The sequence below is a fragment of the Delphinus delphis genome, chromosome 10 (assembly GCF_949987515.2).
Source record: "Delphinus delphis chromosome 10, mDelDel1.2, whole genome shotgun sequence".
NCBI lineage: Eukaryota > Metazoa > Chordata > Mammalia > Artiodactyla > Delphinidae > Delphinus > Delphinus delphis.
In genome coordinates, this window is record NC_082692.2 from 32,691,403 (window position 1) to 32,714,707 (window position 23,305).

The 23,305-nt window shown below is 43.7% G+C and overlaps 2 protein-coding genes and 1 pseudogene across 4 annotated transcripts in view; all 3 read right to left on the minus strand.

Annotated features, from left to right (window-relative positions):
* The window catches only part of RPL7L1 (ribosomal protein L7 like 1), a 162,233-nt gene that overhangs the window by 7,520 nt on the left and 131,408 nt on the right, over window positions 1-23,305 (minus strand). The gene's annotated exons all lie outside the window — the stretch shown is intronic.
* The window catches only part of BICRAL (BICRA like chromatin remodeling complex associated protein), a 104,657-nt gene continuing 84,733 nt past the window's right edge, over window positions 3,382-23,305 (minus strand). For all 3 annotated transcript variants that reach the window (XM_060021809.1, XM_060021808.1, XM_060021810.1), the window contains 7 exons: window positions 17,005-17,110; window positions 16,061-16,161; window positions 14,936-14,997; window positions 13,283-13,428; window positions 12,096-12,190; window positions 9,282-9,384; window positions 3,382-7,212 (listed from right to left, as the gene is read on the minus strand). In XM_060021809.1, the coding sequence (XP_059877792.1) occupies window positions 6,425-7,212; window positions 9,282-9,384; window positions 12,096-12,190; window positions 13,283-13,428; window positions 14,936-14,997; window positions 16,061-16,161; window positions 17,005-17,110 (1,401 nt within the window). In that variant the 3' untranslated portion in view covers window positions 3,382-6,424. The remainder of the gene's footprint in view (window positions 7,213-9,281; window positions 9,385-12,095; window positions 12,191-13,282; window positions 13,429-14,935; window positions 14,998-16,060; window positions 16,162-17,004; window positions 17,111-23,305) is intronic.
* Window positions 13,813-14,728, minus strand: LOC132431520 (histone-binding protein RBBP4 pseudogene; annotated as a pseudogene).

Below are 23,305 nucleotides of genomic sequence, written 5' to 3' on the forward strand. Positions count from 1 at the left end.
AGACTTTTAAGGATTTCCACCTACTAAGACCTCTTGGAGTTTTCTTATTCCTATCTTTCTCAAGCCCTTTTTTTTTTTTTTTAGTATTTATTTATTTAGGCTGTGCTGGGTCTTAGATGTGGCACGCAGGATCTTTGTTGTGGCATGTGGGATCTTTAGTTGCAGCATGCATGCAGGATCTAGTTCCCCAACCAGGGATCAAACCCGGGTACCCTGCATTGGGAGCTTGGACTCTTACCCACTGGACCACCAGGGAAGTCCCTCTCAAGCCTTTAAGTTCTTCAATCTTCCCTTTAATTTTTATCCTTCCTATAAAACTCCTTTATGCTGGTTAACCAAGCAGACTGGTCTCTGATGCTTAAAACCAAAGAATCCTGACTATAAAACTGCAGATATTTGGTTACATTTGAAAACGCAAGATACAGAAGAGAATAGGGTGTTAAGAGAGTGGTTCCCAGTTGTTTTGTTGTTTTTGTTTCTTGGCTATAGATGTACTTGTATATAACAGTTTTGGAAGGATGTACAAGAAAGAGTTGATGGGGGTTATTTTTGGGAAATGGGAGTGGGTCCTGGAATGGGAGGAAGACTTACAGTTGTGCTTTGCCTTTGTTTATCACTTACGTATTAGTTTAAGAAAGCGTTCTCTGGGTAATTAGGTTCTTGTGATTTGCCTGTTTTAGAAACCACTTGACTATACTTTTTTTTTAAAGACTCCTTTCAGGACCAACATTCTGTGGTTCTTTGAATTGACTCCAGGATCCCTTTCCTAACATATCCCACAATAAGTTATTTCAGTATTGTCTGCATTTGGGGATTATTTGGAATCCATGCCTTCTCGGTAAGGCAAAACCACCACACCCCACACACCGAAAAGGGGGCTCAATTTGCAATTTCCCATCTGCCCCAAACCTCTTTCTTGGATTATGACCCTTCTTGCAGTTGACTTCGTTTTGCTTCAAGTTTTCCTTGTTGCTTCCTCAGAGAGTGATGTGGGTTACCAGGAGGCAAGTGGGAAGAGCAGCCAGATGAGCCTGGAGTCAGGGAAGCCAACATGGACAACAGCTTTTGATCCTGATGCAAAACGAGCAAAGGGAGCAAAAGTGAGAAGGAAAAGGAGAGAACAGCTGGAGGGCAGCAGCCTTCTGAGGGTCGAGGGTAGACACAGGAGAGCTAGGGTAGGAAGGAGACAGTGTGCAGTAGGTAAGAATAAATGCAAAATGGAAAAAACCCAAACCTCTTCTCAATTATTTCGGGGATAATGGAACATTAGCTTTTCCTACCTTCCACACTTCTTCAGTAAGACTTCATTTTACACCCTAAGAAGTAGAGGGTCGGGACAAGTCTTCCTAGTTTATCTGCAAGGAAGCTGAGGCTGAGAGTAACTTGCACAAAGCTGTCTGATGATGGGTTAGGTGAAGTCCTGGGACCTGTTTCCAGATTCTGCTGCCAAAGGCACCTTCTGCACCCGCCCGCCTCCCACCCCCCATTGTACTGCTTTCCTTGACCTTCACAGACACGATTTTTCCCTAAGGATCTCACCTTTGAAAGTGTTTTCAAAGGCCAGGCTCCAGCACATGCCTAAAAGGAATATAGATGAGGGACTCATACAGGCCTTTTACCTGCAGCGGTGTACATACAGGCTGTTTACAATACAGAATCCACTTTATACTGCAAATGTGCTTCTACAATTTGTGTGTCCGCTGAACCAGTTTTCTCCACGTAGTTAACACTATAAAATTCCTCTATCTTCATTCCTGTGAAAAGTGTCATACTTTTTTTCTCAAACATACCTCAGGAAGTTTCACTAAGAACCATGGAACTAAGCGGGGCACAGGAATAGAGGTCACAGCTCTCTACCAACTGGCAATCTGGAAGAATTTTAGCCCCAGTTTCTTCTCTCTTGAAATGTAGTTAGTTATGTGCTTGTTTCCTCTCTAGACTGAGCTGAGAGTAGAAATCATACCTGAATGATCTGTAGACTCCTAGTGTCTAGCACAGCGCCTGTAAACTGCTCAATAGTTCAGTGCTTAATGCCAGACACCCAGGAATCCTCCGCCTCAGAGCACAAAGGCTGAAGCAGAGCCAGAGCCCAGATCCAGGGCTCAGCCCTCCTGAGGACAGCAGAGCTCGAGTCCTGCCTGAGCAATGCTGTTTCAGTGCCCCCAGACACTGGAGTTTCTTTCTTTTCCCATTCCTTTCCCCCCAGTAAAACCCTGGCTACTCTCTCCACACCAGGCAGTGCTAGGGCCCCTCTCCCGGGACATGGCCTCCTGTACACAGGCCTGAGGGCTTTAACCATCCTAGGAGAAGGTGCCTGGCCTTTCCTCTGGGCGTGCCTCTGCGGAACACACAGACTCTGATCCCGATCGAGCGGTCAGATGATCCTTCTAACTCTTTGTTCATGGGGCACACCCACTGCAAATGGCCTGAAGAGGGGCGAGACAAATGTGTGTCATGTTGGACACACATCTGTCCTTAGCAAGGAGAGAAGCTTGACAGCAGGACACCACTGTAAAAGACATTAAGGGATCCATCCACTGATGTAATTATTCTAGCCATAATTATTCTAACTTCTGTTAGTTATATGAGGACAACTTCCACTTTATGTATCGATTACTGAAGAATCTTGATATCCTGACTGCTACTACCTTATTGGTGGTAGTGGAGAGCAATTAAACCATAAAGTAGGGAGTCTAAAAAAATAAAAAATAAAAAAATAAAAAATAAAAATAAAATAAAATAAAGTAGGGAGTCTAAGTATAAATTCTAGGCCCCGAAGGAAAATTTAAGGAGTCTTATACCCTTACCCCAGGAAGTTACCCCTCTGTTAGTTTCCCTAACAATTTGCGTAGAGTCACACTTGTGAGGGCAGGAACTCAAACGGGCTCAGTGGGGCTGATTTTACAGATAAGGTTACAATTTGGTCAAACGTGTGAATCCAAAGAGAAACATGTTAATTCTGGAATAAGTTTTATGTAAAATAGGTTTTTATTTTTTTCATTTCTTACCTATCCCTTAGCCTTCTCGTTCCTGCAGAAACAAAAGAAATGTAACGATTAAAGAAAAATTCCTGCAGATTGAGGCACATTTATCTAACTTTTAAATGACCTCATTTTTCCTTCCTCAGTTAAGGGCCCATGTGAGGGGAGCAGGGAGGGAGGGCGGAGATGTTCATGACTAAACTTTCTCCTTGACCAATTTTGTTTAACTTGTAATTTAGAAAGGCTGATCAGTTAAAATCCTACCCCCTCACTGGCAGGGGTATTCTTTGGTAATGGTATTTAATAACAGAACTCCCACTGGACATTTACTTACCCTTTTCTTCTGGGAAAAGCAGCCATTCCTCTTTGCAAAATCAAGACAATCACAGTTGCACATTTTCCCAAATCTTTGGCTGTATTGCAATGGTTGTTTCATTTTGTAATCTCCAACTAAACATTTCCTAACCATGGATTAACAATATAGTTACTGACTGGTTTCTTTTAACAGTATTTATCCAACATAACAAAATAAACTGCAATTTGTTATACTTTTTTTTTACAAAACATTTTATAAATATTTTTACAAAATGTATACAAAGCAATTTCAAGTGAGACATACTATACAAATGAAGGTATTTAAGCAAATAAAGCCCACACCACACTGACAGTGAGTGACGCGTCCTCTTTAAGTCAAGTCAGTCTGTAAGGCCTCCCTAATCTAACAAAGTCTGCTAAATTCTTCAGCGCTAAAATAGTTCTTTTTCGTAATTGCCAGTTTAAAATTTGCTTTATCTTTAGGCAGTACTTAAGGACACAGAAAATCAAATGCTTAATAACAAATTCACACTTTTCCACAACAGAAAAAAAAAAAAAAGAAAAGAAAATGATTTTTGTTACTGAGTATGAGTAGCTCTAAAACTTAACTTTGACTAATGAATCTGAACAACTGAATGTTGGCCATCCGAGGCTGAGCTCTCACCCTCCACCAGAGGGGCCTCGACATGCGAGTTATGACCTAATCACAGGAGTAAAATACATTTCATAATCGTCATTTGTCATTATCTAGAATCTTTCCTCCATAAAAAGTAAACTTACATACAAGGACACAAAAATTTACAAGTTTCATTTTGGTAAATTAGGCTCTCCGTTTTCTAGACAAGTGTCAAGGCTTAAAAAACCCTTTAAGATGGTATATCGAAAAGTTGGGACTGGGGTAGCAGGGCAGGGTAGGGAAGAAAGAGAGGTGACAAACATACATGGAGCTTATCTTGTCTCTTAAGCATTCCACTGATTCAGTAATTAGTGTAACTCATTAGTAGCCTCCGTGAAGGCTTCTAGGTATAAATTTCCACAATGAGAAGAATTTGATCAGGAGGGACCATCTTTAAGTCTTGCTAGGAATTAGGGGAGCATGAGCCCTAAGAGAAGAGCCTATGAAATCATGGGGTTCAGGGCAGGGTGTTACCCCAGGGCTACCCAAACAGAAAGTTCCAACTGGCAATACCAACTTATCTTTCTAATATGTTACAATACAGGAAGAAGGGGAAATCTGCAACTTGGACATTGGCACAAATACGGAAAACATGGTCACCGTAAAATGGCCCAGATTTTCCAATTTCTATTGGCTCAGGGGTGGGAGTGGGGAGAAGGTATTTTGCTTTTGTGAAGACTGGCTGTCTCACAGGGTTTCTTTGTTTGGGGGACTAAGGAGCAGGGAGAGTCTAGGTCTTCTGTTACTGTGTTTTCTAGTAATCAGAAGCCTTCCTTTCCATTGCAGGCCAACCTGGAAGGGAAATGCCCAACATGACGACAGGGGGGTCATCCCCATTCTGGGGATGGCCAGAAGCGGATCTTGGCAACATGTTAGAGTGGCGCAGCGTGGGTTGCGCCTCTAAAGCCAGAGAGATGGACAGAATAAATGAGAGCCCGTGCACATAACAGGGAGGGTGAGCGTGTACACACTGTCGCCAAAATGACCTCTGGATCTGAACAGCCCAGACACACGCACGCACACAGGTATGTAAGAGGGTACATACAAAATACCATATGTAGCTTTCCCAATGCTAGGAGATACTGATGGTTACAATGACATTGAGAATGAAAGTGTCAACAGAAACGGGATGACCTGGGGCAGGTATACAAGAAAGGAAACTGGGGAAAGCTCCCTGAAAAGAAATATAAATAAATAAAGCAATAAATCACGTTCACGAACATGAACGTGGGCCAAACACAAACTATGGCAGGGAATGTCCTTTGGCTCTCAAGTGGGAATCCCGGGTCTCAGATCTTTCCTCTCAGTGGTGGGCTGGCTGGTTACCTTTGGTTTGTCTGTGTTTTGGTAATGATTGCTGCCAGGGGTGACTACTGTTCTCAGACAACAAGAAGCAGAAACAAGGCCAAAGTCCCCTTAACGTTTAAACTGAAAAATTACAACATAGTTTTCAAATGAAAATACTTTTGACGCTTGCCTATTTGTTGTGGGAGGGGTGCAAAGAGACGTTAAATGCAACAAAACCCAGCAACCAACAAAAACATACATTGTATGCTGCCTAGATCCAATTATAGAACGCAAAACCCTTGTTTTTTCTCAATAGTTAACATATATATGCTTTTACATATATACATATTATAATCCTCATGGCTCTATCCCGGCCTCCCCTGTACACGGTGCCACTTAACTGGTTTCCATTTTCTTTTATTTCGCCTGGTGAGATTATCGCAAGTCGTGCTGTCGCAACTCAAAACAAAGTATTCCCTAGATGAAACTCAACGCGGATATGCTGAAGAGGTGAGGTTTTGCTCCGGGAGCATCAGAAAAGCACTTGAACGATGAACAGGAAGCCCTGCTTGTGCGCTACAGGTGCTCACGCCAGGGCCGTGGGTCCTGGCAGAGCAGCCAGGACTAACTGCTCGGAGGCGGCCAAGGGGAGAGCCATGTGGTCTCCCGGCCCATGACACCCCCCAAGACCCCCCCCCCCAAAGCCAAAATTTGGAGATGCAGTGGGATTTCTTTAAAAGGTATCTTCTATCAGTCCTGTTTGATTTTCTTTAATAAGTCTGTTCTTTTCAAATGACTTATGATTGTCAGAATTTTACCCAGGGCCTAGTGTACTGTGATCTCATTGAGTTACAGTGTTTAAAAAAAATAAAACAGATAAACAAAAACAAACAAAAAAATGACTATAAGCACTTTCAAAACACTTGAAATGTGTAGGGCCCATCAGACTGCTTTCTAACAAGGATCAGTTTTACTGAAGGATCTCCCTGTAACCACGACGAGTATTGCTCTTAAACAAAGAATGGGATTGAGATTAGAAAGAATAAGCTGTGATGAAAGATCAAGCAGGCTGGAGACAGGAGACCATTTCCATTGCTTTTGCCAGGAAAGAATGTAACTTGTCCGGGGCAGGGTCTCAGGGGCAGGTGGGGGAGGACTGCGGCTATTAACACTCTAGGATACTATTTACAGCTGCTTCTAAAATGGAGTCAGTTTCTACAATGCCTTCACTGTGGTCCGGGATGAACTTTTCCAGGCAGTTTTCCTGCGAAGCCATTGGAGAAAAGTTGGGGAAATCTAACTCAACAGAGCCGCTAACCGTGGGGTCACTCTGGGGCTGCCGCCCCGCCTTTTTGAGTTCCAAGATGTTCTTAAACGTTGTTTCTAAACTCTTAGTGAGCTGGAGATCAGGCTGGGGCTCGGCTGACCCTTTCATGATGTCTGTGTGTAAAACTTCATTCTTTGGAGAATTCCGCAGAGTCTTGTCCTGGAAGGAGCTATTACACGTCATCTCCAGGTGCGAATCTACTAGGAGGCTTGAGAGTTTGCTCTCAGGACCGTGATCTGGTCTGGACGAGTTCTTCCGGTGCCCTTCAGGGCCGGGAGAGCACTCACTGCCTTTCACGGAGTCCTTCCGGCTGGTTTTCTCTTCAGACGCACTCCGGTACTGAACTGAGCCCATTTTGTCAAATTTCAGTGCTCTGCCGAGGCATTCGGTTTTTTTAGCAATGTTTCCTTCTGCGGAGACCACGATGTGATTAGGCACTAGATGAAACTGGTCATGATTCGTGGGTTCTGCTGCGCCTGCTTTGGCTCTGTCTCTGCTCTGGGCCTTGGCCGTCAGATGCACGGAACTGGCTGTTTTACTGCCGTGCTGGTCACTCCTGCCAAACTGCGTCTCATGAGCAGCTTTATCGAGTTTGAAGGAACAACAGAAATCAGCCTGAAAGCCCTCTGGAAATGGGAACAAAAAGAACGTTAATGAAAGAATGAGACAGGACTAGACAGTGGCCCCTCAGTGGGTCAGGTGCAAACCCACCCCACCCTACCCCACCACACCGAGTCAGCTGTTCAGGGCCAGGAATGTGCAGAAGCACAGTACTTGAGGGGCGTCCTTGAAAAGGAACTGAGGCTGCGGGGCTGCAGCTTCCAGAGGAGCTTAAACCTCTTTGAAAAAGGAGCTGCTGGATGACAAATGGGAAAACCCAATGGGCAAAAAGCTCCACTTTGTCTTGGTCTCTCACTGTAGTTTTGGATCAGTTTTTTATTAACGACTGCTTTGAAACAGTCTGAAAACAGCAATCAGATGTTAGTATCAGCCTCGTTTCTTCCTTGGAGCAGAAGGCCCTGAACAGAGGCTCTGGCGGGGGGCCGGGGAGGACACAACTACTTGTCTGTGGGTGATCGCACTTCAGTCCCTCTAAACGCGTGGCAGGGGACCTGGCATAACTGGTGGCACCTTGCCAGGAACACAAAACGAACGATCAACATGCACCTTAAATGGCATCTGCTTGGAAGGGCGGTGGGGTATGGAGGAACCGGGTCTGAGGGTGAGTGCTGACCTGTGCCAGGCTTGAAGAGCCAAGGATGGCGAGAGAAGTGTTAGTGAGGATTTAGCGGGTGGGGGGTACGGAGGGAGGGAAGCAGGTTGCTGTTATGCAAGGGCAAAGAAAGTGTTCACTCTGGAAGTAATGAAAGTGAAATAGAGCTTTGGTGATACCTATAAAGCCACAAACGTGGATTTGTTCACTAAATCCCCAAATATGAGATCTAGGGGATACAGCCTTGAAATCAAAAAAGGCGATTCCACCCAACAAACACTGTGCAGGTACAATACAGAGGAGGACGGAGCATGCCCCTGCCCGCGCGACACCAGGCCTGAGGGGCTGTGACGAAAGAGGAGGGTTTATCCCCAAAGCCCAATTCACCCAGTGGCAATAGGGGATTTCAGGTTCTAAGAAAGAGGGGCAGAAATATATCTCACATTATTCTCTTGTTTTTTGGAAAGATTTGAGGATTCTCCTAGGTATACAGCAATTCCTTAGGACTCTCCCTTTACACTGAGTATAAGGATCATGTATTCTCTTTGAAAATTTCTTAAGCCACATCAAACACAAGGCTGAACCTTAATATTTAAGTATCAGAAAAGATGTTAGAAAAATAGAAGTAAAGCCAGAGGAAAATAATATTCCAATAGGAGGGGAATGGATTAGCCAAATTATCGAATTAGTATATTAAAAATTTATTAAATATTATTTTGAAGACTATAGCAACAGGATAAAAACTTCAGATGTGTTAAATGGAAGAAAATTAGAATAACAAAATCACATCTAGCACATGACATATGATTATAATTATATTATAAGTGATGTATGCAAATGGGAACCATAACTGGAAGAAAACTTGGAGAAATAAAAACATTCCTTTTCTAGGATGGTAAAAGTCTGGGTAAAAATTGATATTCCACAAATTGTTATGTTATTCGATTTAAGAAATTTTAGACGCTAGAAAGAAGTACAGAGAATTCATTTATAAACGGCAGAATGTGGGTTGAATCTAGCACAGATGCAAATGGCAGGAAGCTGATGGGGTGCGGGAAGAGTACCAACAAGGAGCACTACAATCTACTAGAGCCTGTGGGCAGGGACCATGTTTCACTGATTCCCCCCCAACAATGCATTGCACATAGTGAGAAAACTCAATCATTTGCTGAGGTTTAGTTGCTTCCGGGAAGGCTTCTGACTTACTTTAGTTCTCAAAAACTAGGGAAAGATTGATAAGTCTGAGTTTACAATGGGGAAGAAGAATCACTTAACTGAATGTAAAATTCCAGTTTGGATTTTGCAGAACAACCTTTTCAGAGTATTCATATCCTGCTCTCAACTCTGGATTTTTTTCTCCCCAGAATTCAGGATCTACCTTCAGGTTTCAAACTCCAAGGTCACTTCAGACAGTCTCCGCAAAGCCATAGTCCCTGAACCCTGGCGGTAGCTCTCCTCTGCTTTTACTCTGGCGTTTCTTACCGGGGTCTACAAGTGCCAGACGCTTGTCCCGGGACAGAGAAGCTCTTTCCTCCTGGTTGAACATTCTGTCGATCATCACCATCTCAGCGGAGGGATTGATCCGCTGAAAATGAGAGAGCCTAGTCATTTCAGATGCCCTTTAACAAGTGCAAACAGCTCGCTGTGTTTTGGGGACAAAGGAAGCAATCAGAAAGGAGAATATGTTTATCCTTGACATACTTTTTTGAATCGTGTTTTTTGGGGAAAGGTAATTTACCACATTGGTACAAACTTCAGAAGGTACTAAAGGGGATGTGGAAAGTCAGTCTTCCTTCTTCGCCTCCCCTGTGCACTGCCTTCCTCACCCACCCAGGGCCCTCCCTGCAGGAACCCTCGTGCCAAGCAGTTTAATAAACTCTTCCAGAGATAGTTTATGCACACACACAAATTTACGTTCTTCGTTCTTTATTTTTGCACACAAATGGCAGCAACTATACACACTGTTCTGTACTTTTCTTATTTCCTCCTCTGCTTAATATGTGGGAAATCTTTTCATTAGGATAACCTTTTACTTTATATTCTGCTATGCTATAATTGTGTTGTATTTTGACCATGCTGCATGGCTTGTGGGATCTTAGTTCCCCAACCAGGGACTGAACCCGTGTCCTCAGCAGTGAAAGCACAAGAGTCCTAACCATTGGACCTCCAGGGAATTCCCTATGTTTTGTATTAAGGCTTTCCTTAGAATTATTTTTTGCTGTACAGAATCAAATCTTAAATTATATTTCTGGGTCTTATTTAACATAAAAATTCATGGCAGATATAATTTGTCCAAGTAATTAGTCCATTTGTCCAAGTCTGTCCAAATGGTCCTTTTCTCACAAATGATAGAGTTAGTCTTTTTGATATCTCAGAGTTTAGTTTCAGAAATGACTGTCAATATAAGAACAACTATTTCAGACTTTGGTGGCACAGTTTTAATATACATAAGTATAGGCATATCTCATTTCACTGCGCTTTGCAGGTATTGCATTTTTTTTTTACACATTGAAGGCTGTAAGCAACCCTGCATCGAGAAAGTCTATTGGCACCACTTTTCCAACAACATTTGCTCACTTCATGTCTCTGTGTCACGTTTTGGTAATTCTCCCAATATTTCAAACCCTCCACCAGCAAAAAGACTACATCTCACTGGAGGCTCAGATGATGGTTAGCATTTTTTAGCAATAAAGTATTTTAAAATTAAGCTATGCACATTGTTGTTTTAGACACAACGCTACTGCACACTTAATAGACTGCAGTATAGTGTAAACATAACTTTTATTTGCACCAGAAAACGAAAAAGTTCATGTGAATTGATTTATTGCAATATTCACTTTATTGAGTGGTCTAGAACTGAACCCCCACTGTTTCTGAGGTATGCCTGTAAATATATACACGTTAGTTAAACACAAACACACACACATACATATTTATACTATATTGCGTACGTGTATAATGTAGTTCAGCTAATCTCTCAAGGTACATTTTCAAAGCTGATCTCAAATTAAAAGCCACTGGTAAGAGACCAATTTATTAAAGTCTGTATGATTTTAGAACTGCTTCTAAAATCTCAGCTAGGTTTGGTCTTTCCATCATTTTCTGAGATACCTTACTCCTTTCTCTAATTATCTGGTGTTTTAAAATTAATTTTAGGGGAGTTCCTCAGCGGTCCAGTGGTTAGGACTCAGCGCTTTCACTGCTGTGGGCTGGGGTTCAATCCCTGGTCGGGGAACTAAGATCCTGCAAGCCATGCGGTGCGGCCAAAGGGAAAAACAACAACTAATTTTCGTGTCTATTTGGGGTGCTGAAAATGCTCTGGAATTAACGAGTGGTGCTGCTTGCACAGCCTTGTGAATATACTAAAATCCATCAGGTTGTACGTTTTAAAATTAAGCGTGATTTTTTGGGGGGGAAATTATTATTGTAATATATGACAAAAGATTCATATTTATTTTTTTATTTTACATTTATTGGAGTATAATTGCTTGTTGTGTTAGTTTCTGCTGTACTACGAAGCGAATGAGCTATATGTATACATACGTCCCCATAACCCCTCCCTCTTGAGCCTCCCTCCCACCCTCCCTGTCCCACCCCTCTAGGTGGTCACAAAGCATCAAGCTGATCTCCCTGTTAAGCATGATTTTTATGACATGCTAGTGATCTCTCAATTGAAAACAAGACAAAACTAACTTTTTTTTTTTTTTGGCTGCACCACGTGGCTTGCAGGACCTTAGTTCCCAGACCGGGGTGAAAACCTGAGTCCTCGGCAGTGAGAGCACAGAGTCCTAACCACTGGACAGCCAGGGAATTCCCAAGACAAAACTAATTTTAACACCTGTCACCACCTCATCTTTTCAGATATTATTCTGAACAATATTCAGCAGAAGTGTTGCTGGTCCTCTCCCACGTCTTCTGGTTGGTGAGAGGCAGTGGACAGCATCGGAGTGCGGATGGGGGTCAGGTGGTCCTGGTCTGTATTCTAGCTCTGCTAATTACACTGCAAACTTACTGGCTGTATGATGTTGGGCAAATTACGTAACGAAAGCCCTAGTTCCTCATTTGGAACCAGGAAAACAATAGCACTGACTCAGTGCGATCAACCATGGAAAGCATAGCAGATACAGCTGCTGTTAGTAGAAGATTCAGTCAAAGGTAAGTTTTTCTACAACTTTAAGTATCTGTGCCTTTTAAACTATGTTGGGAAAATGTAATTTCTTGAAGTGTTTCTCTCTGAATTAGTAGCTGTGATCTGTGGAGTTTAAGAAACAAACATGCTTGGTAGTGGAACTTTACCATGGCATCTTCCAGGAGCAGGCATCTGTACTTGTTAAGCATAGCTTGGGTCCTTTTTAGGAGCTGAGTGGCAACTGTTTCAAATTCATTGTCAACTTTAAAAAGAGAGAGAGAGAGAAAAAAAAAGTAAGAGAGTGCAAATCACTCACTAGGTCCTTTTTTCCTTAGGACTGAAATGAATTATTCCTCCATTTTCTCTTCTTAGTTTAGTTCTCCCTTGGTTAAACATCATCCTTCTGCACTCCTGTCCCTCACTATTCACTGGAATGTGATCACAGAAACTCATTTTAATACTAGCTTATTTTCACTCTAATCAGGAAACTAAAAACATAATGCCTTTAATTAAGATCATTTATAAAAGAAAACCACGTTAACACAGACCAGCAGCACATGTCAATGAACAGAGAATGATCTACTAGTAGGTGACCTAAGCCTCCACTTCCTTCCAACAGCATGAAAGACTGAAACCGCTGAGACAATGAAGTCCTACTGTCCGGGCTGGGCAGACCAGTTTCACATAACGACACCAACTCGTCCGTGGCATCTCGCAGGTCATGGTCCTGTGGCTCTGTCCTTTGTCTCTCTGTTTCCAAAGGTCTCACGTTTTCCACTTCACTCTTCTCAGAACCTCCACATCCCTGTTTAATGCTGGATGTGGACACTCTTCCCTGGTCCTCCCAGGGAAGCTCACAGTGGATTGACTGCTGCACTCCCCTCAGAGACCCTGCTCTGGACTCACTTTGGAACCTCAAAGAATGCCTTTTGGGAGCTACAGGATCTATCTAATTCATAAAAGTGATAGCAGCAGCTCAGGGTATGTATGCATTCTATCTAAACGCAAGGACTGTGCTTGAATCACCGTGCACAGCACCTCGTCCAGGGCCGTCCTGTCTGCAGCCAGCGTCCACACAGTGCTCTGGATTCACTGCCCTCAAATGCGTCCATAAAATATTCGGACATCTGGGTATCCCTCCAAAGAATGCTGAGAAAAATAAGTCACAACCCTCAACGTGGACTGGGAAATCAAGTAAATTGGGAAGAAGGTAGGTCTGCAATGAAAAACAGTAACCTGGCTACCATCTCGGGGTGATGAGGCTCTGGTTCTCCTGTGGGGTGAGTCCCCGGGAGGGCGTCCCTAGGAGGGTGTCTGGTGTCAAGGTGGCACTCTGGGGGTCCAGCCTGCCTACCTTTCTTCAGGTCTTCCTCCGTGGGCATGGAGCCCTGGCACACATGGTAGGAGAGCAGCCTTTGCACTGCGTCACTGAGTGATCGGAACTGACTTTTATCAGGTGTCACCGTGTGGGTTTGGTCCCTCTGTAACTGCTGGAGAATGCTGTTAAAGAGAAATCACCAATGGCAGTGTTGAGTCATGTGAAGAAATCTAATCACGATGGTTATTTGCATGCAAAGACAATGAGAGACACAGGAATGTTATTATCCAGAGTATAGCAGGTCTTTTTTCCCCTCAGTTTTTTTGGTTTTTTTGCGGTACGCGGGCCTCTCACTGTTGTGGCCTCTCTCGTTGCAGAGCACAGGCTCCGGACGCGCAGGCTCAGTGGCCATGGCTCATGAGCCCAGCTGCTCCGCGGCATGTGGGATCTTCCCAGACCGGGGCACGAACCCGTGTCCCCTGCATCGGCAGGAGGACTCTCAACCGCTGCGCCACCAGGGAAGCCCTCCCCTCAGTTTTATACTTCATACATCATGGTGGGTTTAGAGTTTAGTCTAACCATCAACACAGGGGACTCAAACTATGACCCTGGCCTCAAAAGCATGGTGTTCCCCCCAGCCATTCAAGTGTGGGCGCTCACACAGACCTTGGCAATGCCTGACCACTGGCCAGCTAAGCTTATGGTAATATTTCTGTTCTGAACATAGAAGTTTATTTTTTTTTATTTTTTGGACTAATAAACATCATTGATAGAACTTATTATAGACGAATAACCAAACAAAGTCTGTGTCTCAAAACCAGTGTTAAATCAATCTCAGGGCTGAGAGGAAGAAAAGGGGAGCCTAAAATCACAAGAAGTGCAGACATCTCCTAGGATCCCTGTCCTTCTGGATCCACGCTCCCTTCAGGGTCTTCACCATCATCCATGTTCTCTGCCACTGGACAAGCTTGCATGATATTGTCTTCTGATACAGAACAAATCATCCAAGGTTCACTGGGATTTCAGGAGAAATCAGATAGCTTGGCAGTGTGACCACCATGAATAAACAACAGCTCTGCTGGCCCATCTTCTGCATCGTCCTGGGATTGTTCCTCTCCAATTTTACTTAAATCCCAGACATTCAGCCTGTGATCAGTATAACTGCAAGCCAAAATGGTCTCATTGTGAGGCGACCACTGAACCTGGAATATTTCATCCTTATGTGATTCAAAGGAATGCAACTTAAGTTTCGGATTTCTCAGATCCCACAAGGCAACAGTCTTGTCAACTGATCCTGTGGCAAGAAGGAACTCACTAGAAGGACTGAAAGAAAGGCAGTTCACTTCAGCAGTGTGAGTACCAACTGCGCGGCTTGGTTGGACATAGGACTTCATTAAACCTTGCTTCTCCTCAGAGACCCTCAGGCCAATCAAAGGGTATGTGGTTGCTAAAAAGACAAAGAACTATTCTCCTTAAGAACAAAAGGGTGAACGGTAGGCTCAAACTACATTTGAGATAGATATAGATATAGATATAGATATCTCCTAACAGAAATAAACTATAGGGAAAGATTTCCAAAGTATACTTTAAAAAATATGTAGTATCATAACCTGACTGTTGTTGTATATTTGTTGAAGGTTAGGAACCTAGAAAAATGTTCAAAATGGGTCATTTCCGAAGGTAACTCACAAGGCTCCTTTAGTTAGCTGTTTTGCAGCAGGCCTCTTTTGTCCTCCCGAATGACTGTCCACCTAAAGACAAAACACACCTCTTATTATTCCCTTTTGTAGAATAAGCAAAATACAGTTATACATAAGGGTCACTATGTTTCCAATATTTTCAAATCCTTATCAAGAGCAGACTCTAAATGTAGCATTTGCTATAATTTGCCAGTGTTGAAAAATGAAACAAAGAAATCCACAGACCCATGTAGCGAAGTTGCACTGTGTCAAGATTATAGAAAGCTGTACTATCAGCTCCTTGGAAGGACTTAGCTGTACCCTAAAGCCTGATTTCCCAACTCCCTCTACAAAGCTTCATTATATTTTTGAAGAAATATATTTTAAGTAACAACTCCATAAACATCTGAAAATTCAGTAGACGGTCCTTAATTCATCCTCTCAGTGGTAAATAAGGGAGCAAACACGTCTGAGCTCCTGTCACATACAGTCCAGGTGTGTGACCTAGCAGAGGGCATTTCTTGGATCACGGTAAGGAACAAATACGCCTTACATCAGAACCTGAGAACTGAACCAGATCCTTCACTGAGTATTCCAGGCAGGCCCAGACTACCACAGATTTCATTAAGCTATTATAAGTTTGATGGAGAAGAGACTAAGGCCTTAGAAAACTGAAAACAAAAATTTTTTTTCTTCTTTTTCAGACAAGTATGGGTTAAAAGACCATAGGGACTGACTACTTCATACACTCCTGCAGGAAAAAAAAAATCTCTAGTATAACTAAGAGGAACAGATTCACTTTTGATAGGATAATAATCATTATCATTCAACAGTAAACGACATTTTTTGAGTGCCTATGATGTGTTGGCTGCTGGTATACTATTAATTCATGAGGAAGTGAAAGAACTGTAAACATGTGAGAAATAGAACAGACACATTCATCCTATAAACATTAACATTACAAGGCATGGCTCTCGGGGAAGGTCTTCAGTGAGCACTTTTGTGGGCACACAGGGTGACAAGGCTGACTGTGCAGGTGATGCCAGACAGCCACTAGCAAACAGAAGGCGACGCGACCACATTTTCTGTCAGTCGTGCTGAACATTGAGAAGAAGCTGTGCAAACTGTTTTCTACCTGTGCAACTGGCTGGCCAGGAGATGATCCAACGACTTTTTCCTGCTGTGGTTGTGTGGTTCCTAAGGACACCGGTATAGCTTTGCTTCCAGCATCCTGTCCTATTAGAATGAACACATGAGACGACGTTCAACAGAAACAGTAAATCAGGCCCCTTGTGTAACCCCTAGAGTCCAATGTACACAGATTACTGAACATTCTGAAAGGGATTTGTTTATCATGGGTGCTGGCTGTGAGGAAGGAGAGCAGGAAATACACTTATCTACCAAAGCTCTAAAGACAGAGGTAAGGATTATTAAAGCTTATTTAGGTAATAAATAGAAATAAACACATAAATAAATGGTAATAAATAAAAGCTGTCAATGCTACAGTTTCAAATTATCTAAGGTCTAAGGAATAGGCCTCAAAGCAGTGATCTGTCAGTATTACAGAACCCCCGAATACTCACAACTTAAGAAAGGGAGGCCCAAATAGAGGACTGGCTAGGAGTGTTCATGCCGTCATCTTTTCTAGTACTTATTGAGCAGTGCGGGTGTTCAAAGCTTTAGAAGAAATGGAAGACACGGCCCACCGTATTTTTTGTTTTTGGCTGGGGTGGGGGAGTGTGGGGGGGAGATTCTAAATATACAAATACAGGACAGTCACAGAGTCGCATGTGCCGTATGATACTAGGTTTCATTGTTTCTAAGCAGCACATTTTTTTCACATAATTTAATGTGTTGCAATTTAAACAGAAGTGCTTTTCTTTTCCTCATTAGTATATAAGATACTACAGATGCAACATGGTACATTATTTGGGTGGAAAGGATACGGAAAGAAGGAAGGATCAGAGCGGAGGTGAGGCTGAGTGGAAGAGATGCAGGATGAGGGATGCGTGAAGAGTGTGCCCTGGTGCTGGGAGGACTGGGACAGACCAAGGAGAGCTCACAACAGGGGCTCCTGACCTGGCAGTGCTGTGCTCAAGAGGCCTGGGATGGGCGCTTGTCTCAGGCCATCTGCAGTCTTGGAAGCAGAAATGGGGGAAGTCTGATTCAAACTTTTTTTTTGAGCCTGTGAAAAAACATTGCCAAGATGGAAAAATTAATATCATGATAAAAGCTTTAATCACTTAAAGTGCCAACCGAGTCTGTTAACGAGTCTCCCGCATCACCTTCGGTTTAGCTTACAAAAGTTTAAAAACATTATTCTCCTATCGCATCGGGAGAACTGCAAAGAGTACCCTTTAAAGTCTACAAGCCTGCTGAATTTTCTTGACGCCATTCAGGAGGGATGACTGATCCCAGCTGAGCTGATTGATAGCCTCTGCTTTCTCACTCCTGGAACTCCTGTGTTCATGGTGCTCAGATGCAAAGCTGAGCCTGAAACCAGTCTCTACCCCCAACAGTTTCTATCCTCAGTAATGCAATGTCACGCCTGCAAGGATTATGACCCTGAGTATCAGTTCCCATGTGGGGTCTGCAGGGATGCTGAGCACCCGGTCAGGGCCCAAGCACCAACCCCAAATCTACTGTCAACATTCGCTGTCCACTGTGTGGATGATCTAAAGGAAGTCTCACCCCTGCCGTCTGGGATGTCTCTAGTTCATGTCATGATAACCTCAGGTGCCATGTAATTGGGAAATGTAAATTCAACTGAATATTAGTCTGAGCAAAATATTATTAGAAAAATTAATCTAATGTTTAAACTGTTGTGTGCTTCCTTTCTATAAATAAGGAAGATGAACTGGATGATGTTTAAGGACTAACAAATTCCTTTTAGCTCTAAAAAAATCTGTTATCTCTATAATGCATTTAGAGTAAGATGATAAAGGGTTTCTAAACTACTCCCAAATTTTAATCCTTTATGTCATTACTACTTCACAGTGCAGTAAGTTTTCAGTTTTTCCTTCAGTTTTATATTTTGTATACCAGCAGGTGATTTAGAGTCTAGTTTAACCATCTCCTGTGACCTTGGCCTAAGCAAAATGTTCCCACCAACCATTCACATGTCGCCGCTCACACAGACCTTGGCAATACCTGGCCATTGGTCAACTAAACTCATGTTAATATTTCTGTTCTAAACAATGAATTATTCTAAACAATTAATTATCTATTTGGTCCTTTTTTCTAATACAGAAATGGAGATGGATTTGACATCAACCAAGAAAGACTGGAGGAGGTCTTTACAAAGTTGGAAACAGTCACTTTGCTCATCCTTCCATTAGCAGGGAAGGTCGGACCTGCATCTCTTAGTGAGAACACTACGGGGGAAAATCTCCCGGTCTTCACAGCATTTGCCCTAGAAGATAACTCCACACTTTCCTACTGTAGGGAAGCTCTTCACAAGAAGGACACCCGTGTTGTGAGGAGGCCTGGGGTGAACAGTGAGCACAGGCCTTCCTCACAAATATTTCCAAGGGACGAACACTAAGGGCCACCTTGACCTAGTGGTTAGCATTCCGGGCTTTCACTGCCATGGCCCGGGTTCAATCCTTGGTCAGGGAACTGAGATCCCGCAAGCCGCTCGGTGCAGCCAAAAAGTAAATAAATAAAAACAAAACTAAGGGCCACCTTGAATAAAAAAACAAACAGGTAAAAGTTGGAAGAACGTGGTCTAACAGGGCAAGGCTATATTCTAGATGGGACTCTGAAATAACGAGATCAACAGATGAATAGGTGAACCAGAATGAATATGTTCAAATGACCAAAATCCTCATAGCAGTGTTGCCGGGACACAACATTTTTGGAATTTCTTTCAATATGCCTAGTTCACATGAAACAGAAGAGTATCATCCTAATTGCTTAAGAGCACACAAGTTTGTTTTTCTTTAAATAAATAAATGTCATTACCCAGCCTGATCTCCCACCTTATTTATCAGATATCACCTTGAATGATTCCTAGCTATTGAACAGACAGATAAAACAAAATCCATGCATACAGAAGTAGTAAAACTGTAAGAACAGCAAGGAAGAAATCACCATAAAAGTCAGGAGAGGGGCTAGGTTAGGAAGGTACATGGAAGGGGGTACGTTCTGGGGTACCGATAATCTATTTCTTGAGTGGTTACCTGCATGGGTATTTGCTTTATAATTATTTGTTAACTGTACATTTATGTTTTCTGTATTTTTCTATGTGTTTCTTCATAATACAGAAGAGTAAAGAGAAAAAAAAATACTCTGAACAATGTAATCTAATGTCAAAGCTTGAAAAATTGCCATCATTTAAGGGTATAAAGTACTGTTGTGTCTGAAAACAAGGTTACTAACTGTAGGGACACCTCTTGTTTGAGCAGGTTTTTTGTTTTTTGTTTTTTTTGGCTGCAAGGTGGTCTTTCTCTAGTTGCAGCGAGCGGGGAGCTACTCTTTGTTGCGGTGCGCGGGCTTCTCATTGTGGTGGCTTCTCTTATGGCGAAGCATGGGCTCTAGGCGTGTGGGCTTCAGTAGCTGTGGCACGCGGGCTCAGTAGTTGTGGCTCGTGGGCTCTAGAGTGCAGGCTCAGTAGTTGTGGTGCACACGCTTAGTTGCTCTGAGGCACGTGGGATCTTCCCGGACCAGGGCTTGAACCCGTGTCCCCTGCATTGGCAGGAGGATTCTTAACCACTGCGCCACCAGGGGAAGTCCTGAGCAGGTTTTGGTGTAAGTGTTTTACAGTCCCCTTGCCCACACCCATGTGGGGGTTGAACACTGGCATCAGTGCATTTTCATCTTTCAGCTACTGCCAGTACCCCTCACTGTGTCCCTCCCCTTGGGACTGGAATGATCTCCCCACCTCTTATGCTATGAGGGTAACACAGGTTGGGCGGGGCGGGTAGGGCCAGGATGGTGGTAGAATTGTAATCCACTGGGAACTTGGTTTGGTGTCCCCACTGGAATCTCCTCCATTCACTAGGTCTGTATGTTTGGAAAGTGCTGCTGCCCGAGGGATCTGCTCTGTGCCCAGATGTTCGCTGGTCACTGGTCACTCCCAGTCCCCTGATTTCAGAGCAGGACTTTTGTGTGTCTGGTTCACTGCTGTATCCCCAGCACCAGAAGAGGGCCTGACACCATAGTGAGCGCACAGTAAATCATTGTTAAATGAGAATAAGTGAGTGAATTCCACTGCGGCATTAAGTCATAGGGGTCTGTACTTCCTCCTAGTCCAATGCCCCTGCCCAGGAGCCAGCAACTTTCTCTCATTCCCCCCAAATTTAGGTTGCCCCCGAACTGACAATCTTTTCCAGAAAGAAAATATATCATTCAGGTTTTTTTTTTTCTGAACTCTTAGAGAAGACTTTTAAAAAATTTTATTTATTTATTGCGCCGGGTCTTAGCTGAGGCAGGCAGGCTCCTTAGTTGCGGCATTTGAACTCTTGGTTGCGGCATGCATGTGGGATCTAGTTCCCTGAACAGGGATCGAACCTGGGCCCCCTGCTTTGGGAGCATGGAGTCCTATCCACTGTGCCACCAGGGAAGTCCCTCTTAGAGAAGACTTGCTCTTGAAATATATTTTCTTCACAAATAGAGAAGCTATTTAAGGATATTTTGTTGAGAACTTGGCTCCAAGAACTCTGCTCATATCAATGTACAATTTTAACTCTTTAGACCCTGTATTATCTTGATACCACGTGAATATACAGAAATCCACCAATGGATCAGAATACTCAATATATCCCTATCCCCCTCTGTGGTACACTTTGTAAGAAGCCAACGACAAACTAGGAAGATGATATTCGTCAACTGACAGGCATTTGCTGGGTGAAGGAGGCCATCTGGGATCTTCCCAGCCCATAGTCTCCTCTGGGAATTGCCCCACTGCCATAGCAATGGGTTGGAGCCAGCACAGTTCGACACACAAAGGTCTGTTACCTGCTAGAGGGCATTAAGAGCTAGAATCCAGGGAACGAGCACCTTTTCTTCCCATGGAAAGTGCCAAGCCTGTCAGTGAGCAGCTTCTCTACCCAGAGGGGTGCTTTTTTCTATTTTGGCTCAGAGGGGCACTTTTTCCTAATTTGAACAAAGGCTCCATATAGAGCATCAGCTCTATATGTATAGAGCTCCGTATAGAGGCCCTGTGTGGCCACTTCCTCATGTTCCCCACGACTGGCTCCTCTGGGTGACTGAACCACGGGTGGGCCAATCAGACTCTCTCTCCTTGGAACTGAGAATTGGGGGAGGGGGAGGGATACCTAAGGGCCGCGGTTCTCAAATGCAGGTTTATAGCCTAGTTGCATCAAGATCACCTGGGGGAGCATCTGAAAGACAAAGTTTCTGGGTTCATTCCACAAAGATCGATTCAGAAATCCAATGTGGGGCTTAGGAATCTATAAATTTCAGAAGCTTTCCAGTTAATTCTGATACATTGCTAAGTTTTGGAAACCACTGCACTTGCCAGTCTGTTTTTGTTTTTTTGTTTGTTTTGTTTTTGCCAGTTTCTGTTAAACGCTTGGAAGAGTGAGAGAGGACCATGAAGGAGAGAGGTGAGGCCATGCTATCTTGAAGAGGCCAAGGGAGGAGCAGAGAGCCTGGTTCTGACTCTTATAAAGAAGCTCCACTAAACGAGACGTTCTCCTTTTTGCTAAATGTGTTAGGGTGAGCTTCTAGAGAGCTGCAGCCCGAAGTACCTTGACTAAGACATTCGGGTGTTCACTGTATGCACAGCACCATGGTAATCACAGAGAAGGCAGCTGAAGGATACCACACACAGTCTTTGCCCTCTGAAAGTTTACCATCCAGAAAACAACCAGGCCCACCCAAACACATTGTACCATATTATGGTGTCCGACCTCAGGCCCTCATGCATGACCAGCAATCCTCTTTTTCCCCTGGCGAGCTCCTTGCTTATTTTCCACTGAAGCCTATTTCATTATCTTCAAACCTGTAAGCCAGGTGAGAATTCATTCAACTTTCTACCACCAAAGCTACGACATCACCTGCAACCCCATTCATCCCTTCCCGCTTCTCTGTTACAGTGGAAGAAGCATCCCCCAATGCTTTTATAAAAAGAATCCCACCAACATTCTGGAATTCATATCCTTCTCCTTCTCATGAGCTTGGAAAAGAGCTCAAGCCTTTCCCGTATCTTATAAAAACCACACCCTGACTCCACACATCCGTGGAGCTACTGCAGTGTCAGTTACTGTCATTTTTCTGGAAGTTGTCTGTGCTTATCACCACACTCCCCTACTCCCCTTAATCTATTGCAGCTGGCTTCTGCACATATCACTCCATGGAGACAAATCTTACCAAGGTCAACAACTGCCTCATTGTTGCTACATGTGTCAGAAACATTCCCATCCTGACTTCCACCCACTTCCCAGCAACACTCCACTCTGTGGACACCATCCCTCCCGTCTGCCTCATTTTCCTTTCTTAGCTTCCAAAGCTAAGGGTTTTACACCTCCTCTCTGGAATATTCTGAGTCTTACCTGTGGACCCCTCTTTCTGTGTCCACCCCCTAAGTGTGTTGGTGCTTTGGGGTTCTCTCCCGGCTGCTCCTCCTCTACTGACACACTCTTCCTGATCCGTTTCATCCACTCCCACCGCTTCCATCACGATATATATGCTGGTCAATCCCACTTCAGCTCACAATTCACTCTCTGCTTCAGCACATGTAGCTGTTGCCCATACAACTTGGTTGTCCCAAAGGTACCTCACCCTTGACAAACAACCTAAATTGAACTCAGAACTTCCCTTCAAATCATCATTTCTTCCCATGTTCTCTATTTCGGTGAACCTGGGTGTCACTGCCAGAAACTTCTGTGTCACCCTTATTCCTCCACTATAGCCAATCAATCAGAAGTTCTATCTAACCTGCCTCAAATCCATTCACTTCTCTCCATTTCTTCTGCCACTAGGCTCAAGTGGGTCTGCACTATTTCATGCTTACGTTACGACACTGGCTCCTGCGCCCGGCATCAGCGTCCTGTAGCGTTTAGGGCTCGCTTACCTTTCCCACCTAAATCTTCACATCTCACTTGAACTTGTTTTCCTTCTCCTGCAGAACCACGTTCTCTTCTCTCTGCAAGGCTCTGCACTTGCTGATTCCACTGCCTGAACATTCTTTACTCAGACCCTCTCTTGCTGGATAACCTCCTTCTCCTACAGTAGGGCTCAGTCAGAAACCACTATTTCGTGGAAACCTGCTCAAACCATCCCATCTTGGTGAGAGGCTCCTTTTCGGAGCCTGGTGCCCTGGGCTGCTTCCACCAGAGCACTTAGAATACTGTCTTGTGGCTGTCGGCTTATCTGCTGCCTCCTGCTCTGCAAAAGACTGTTGCATCCCTGGGAC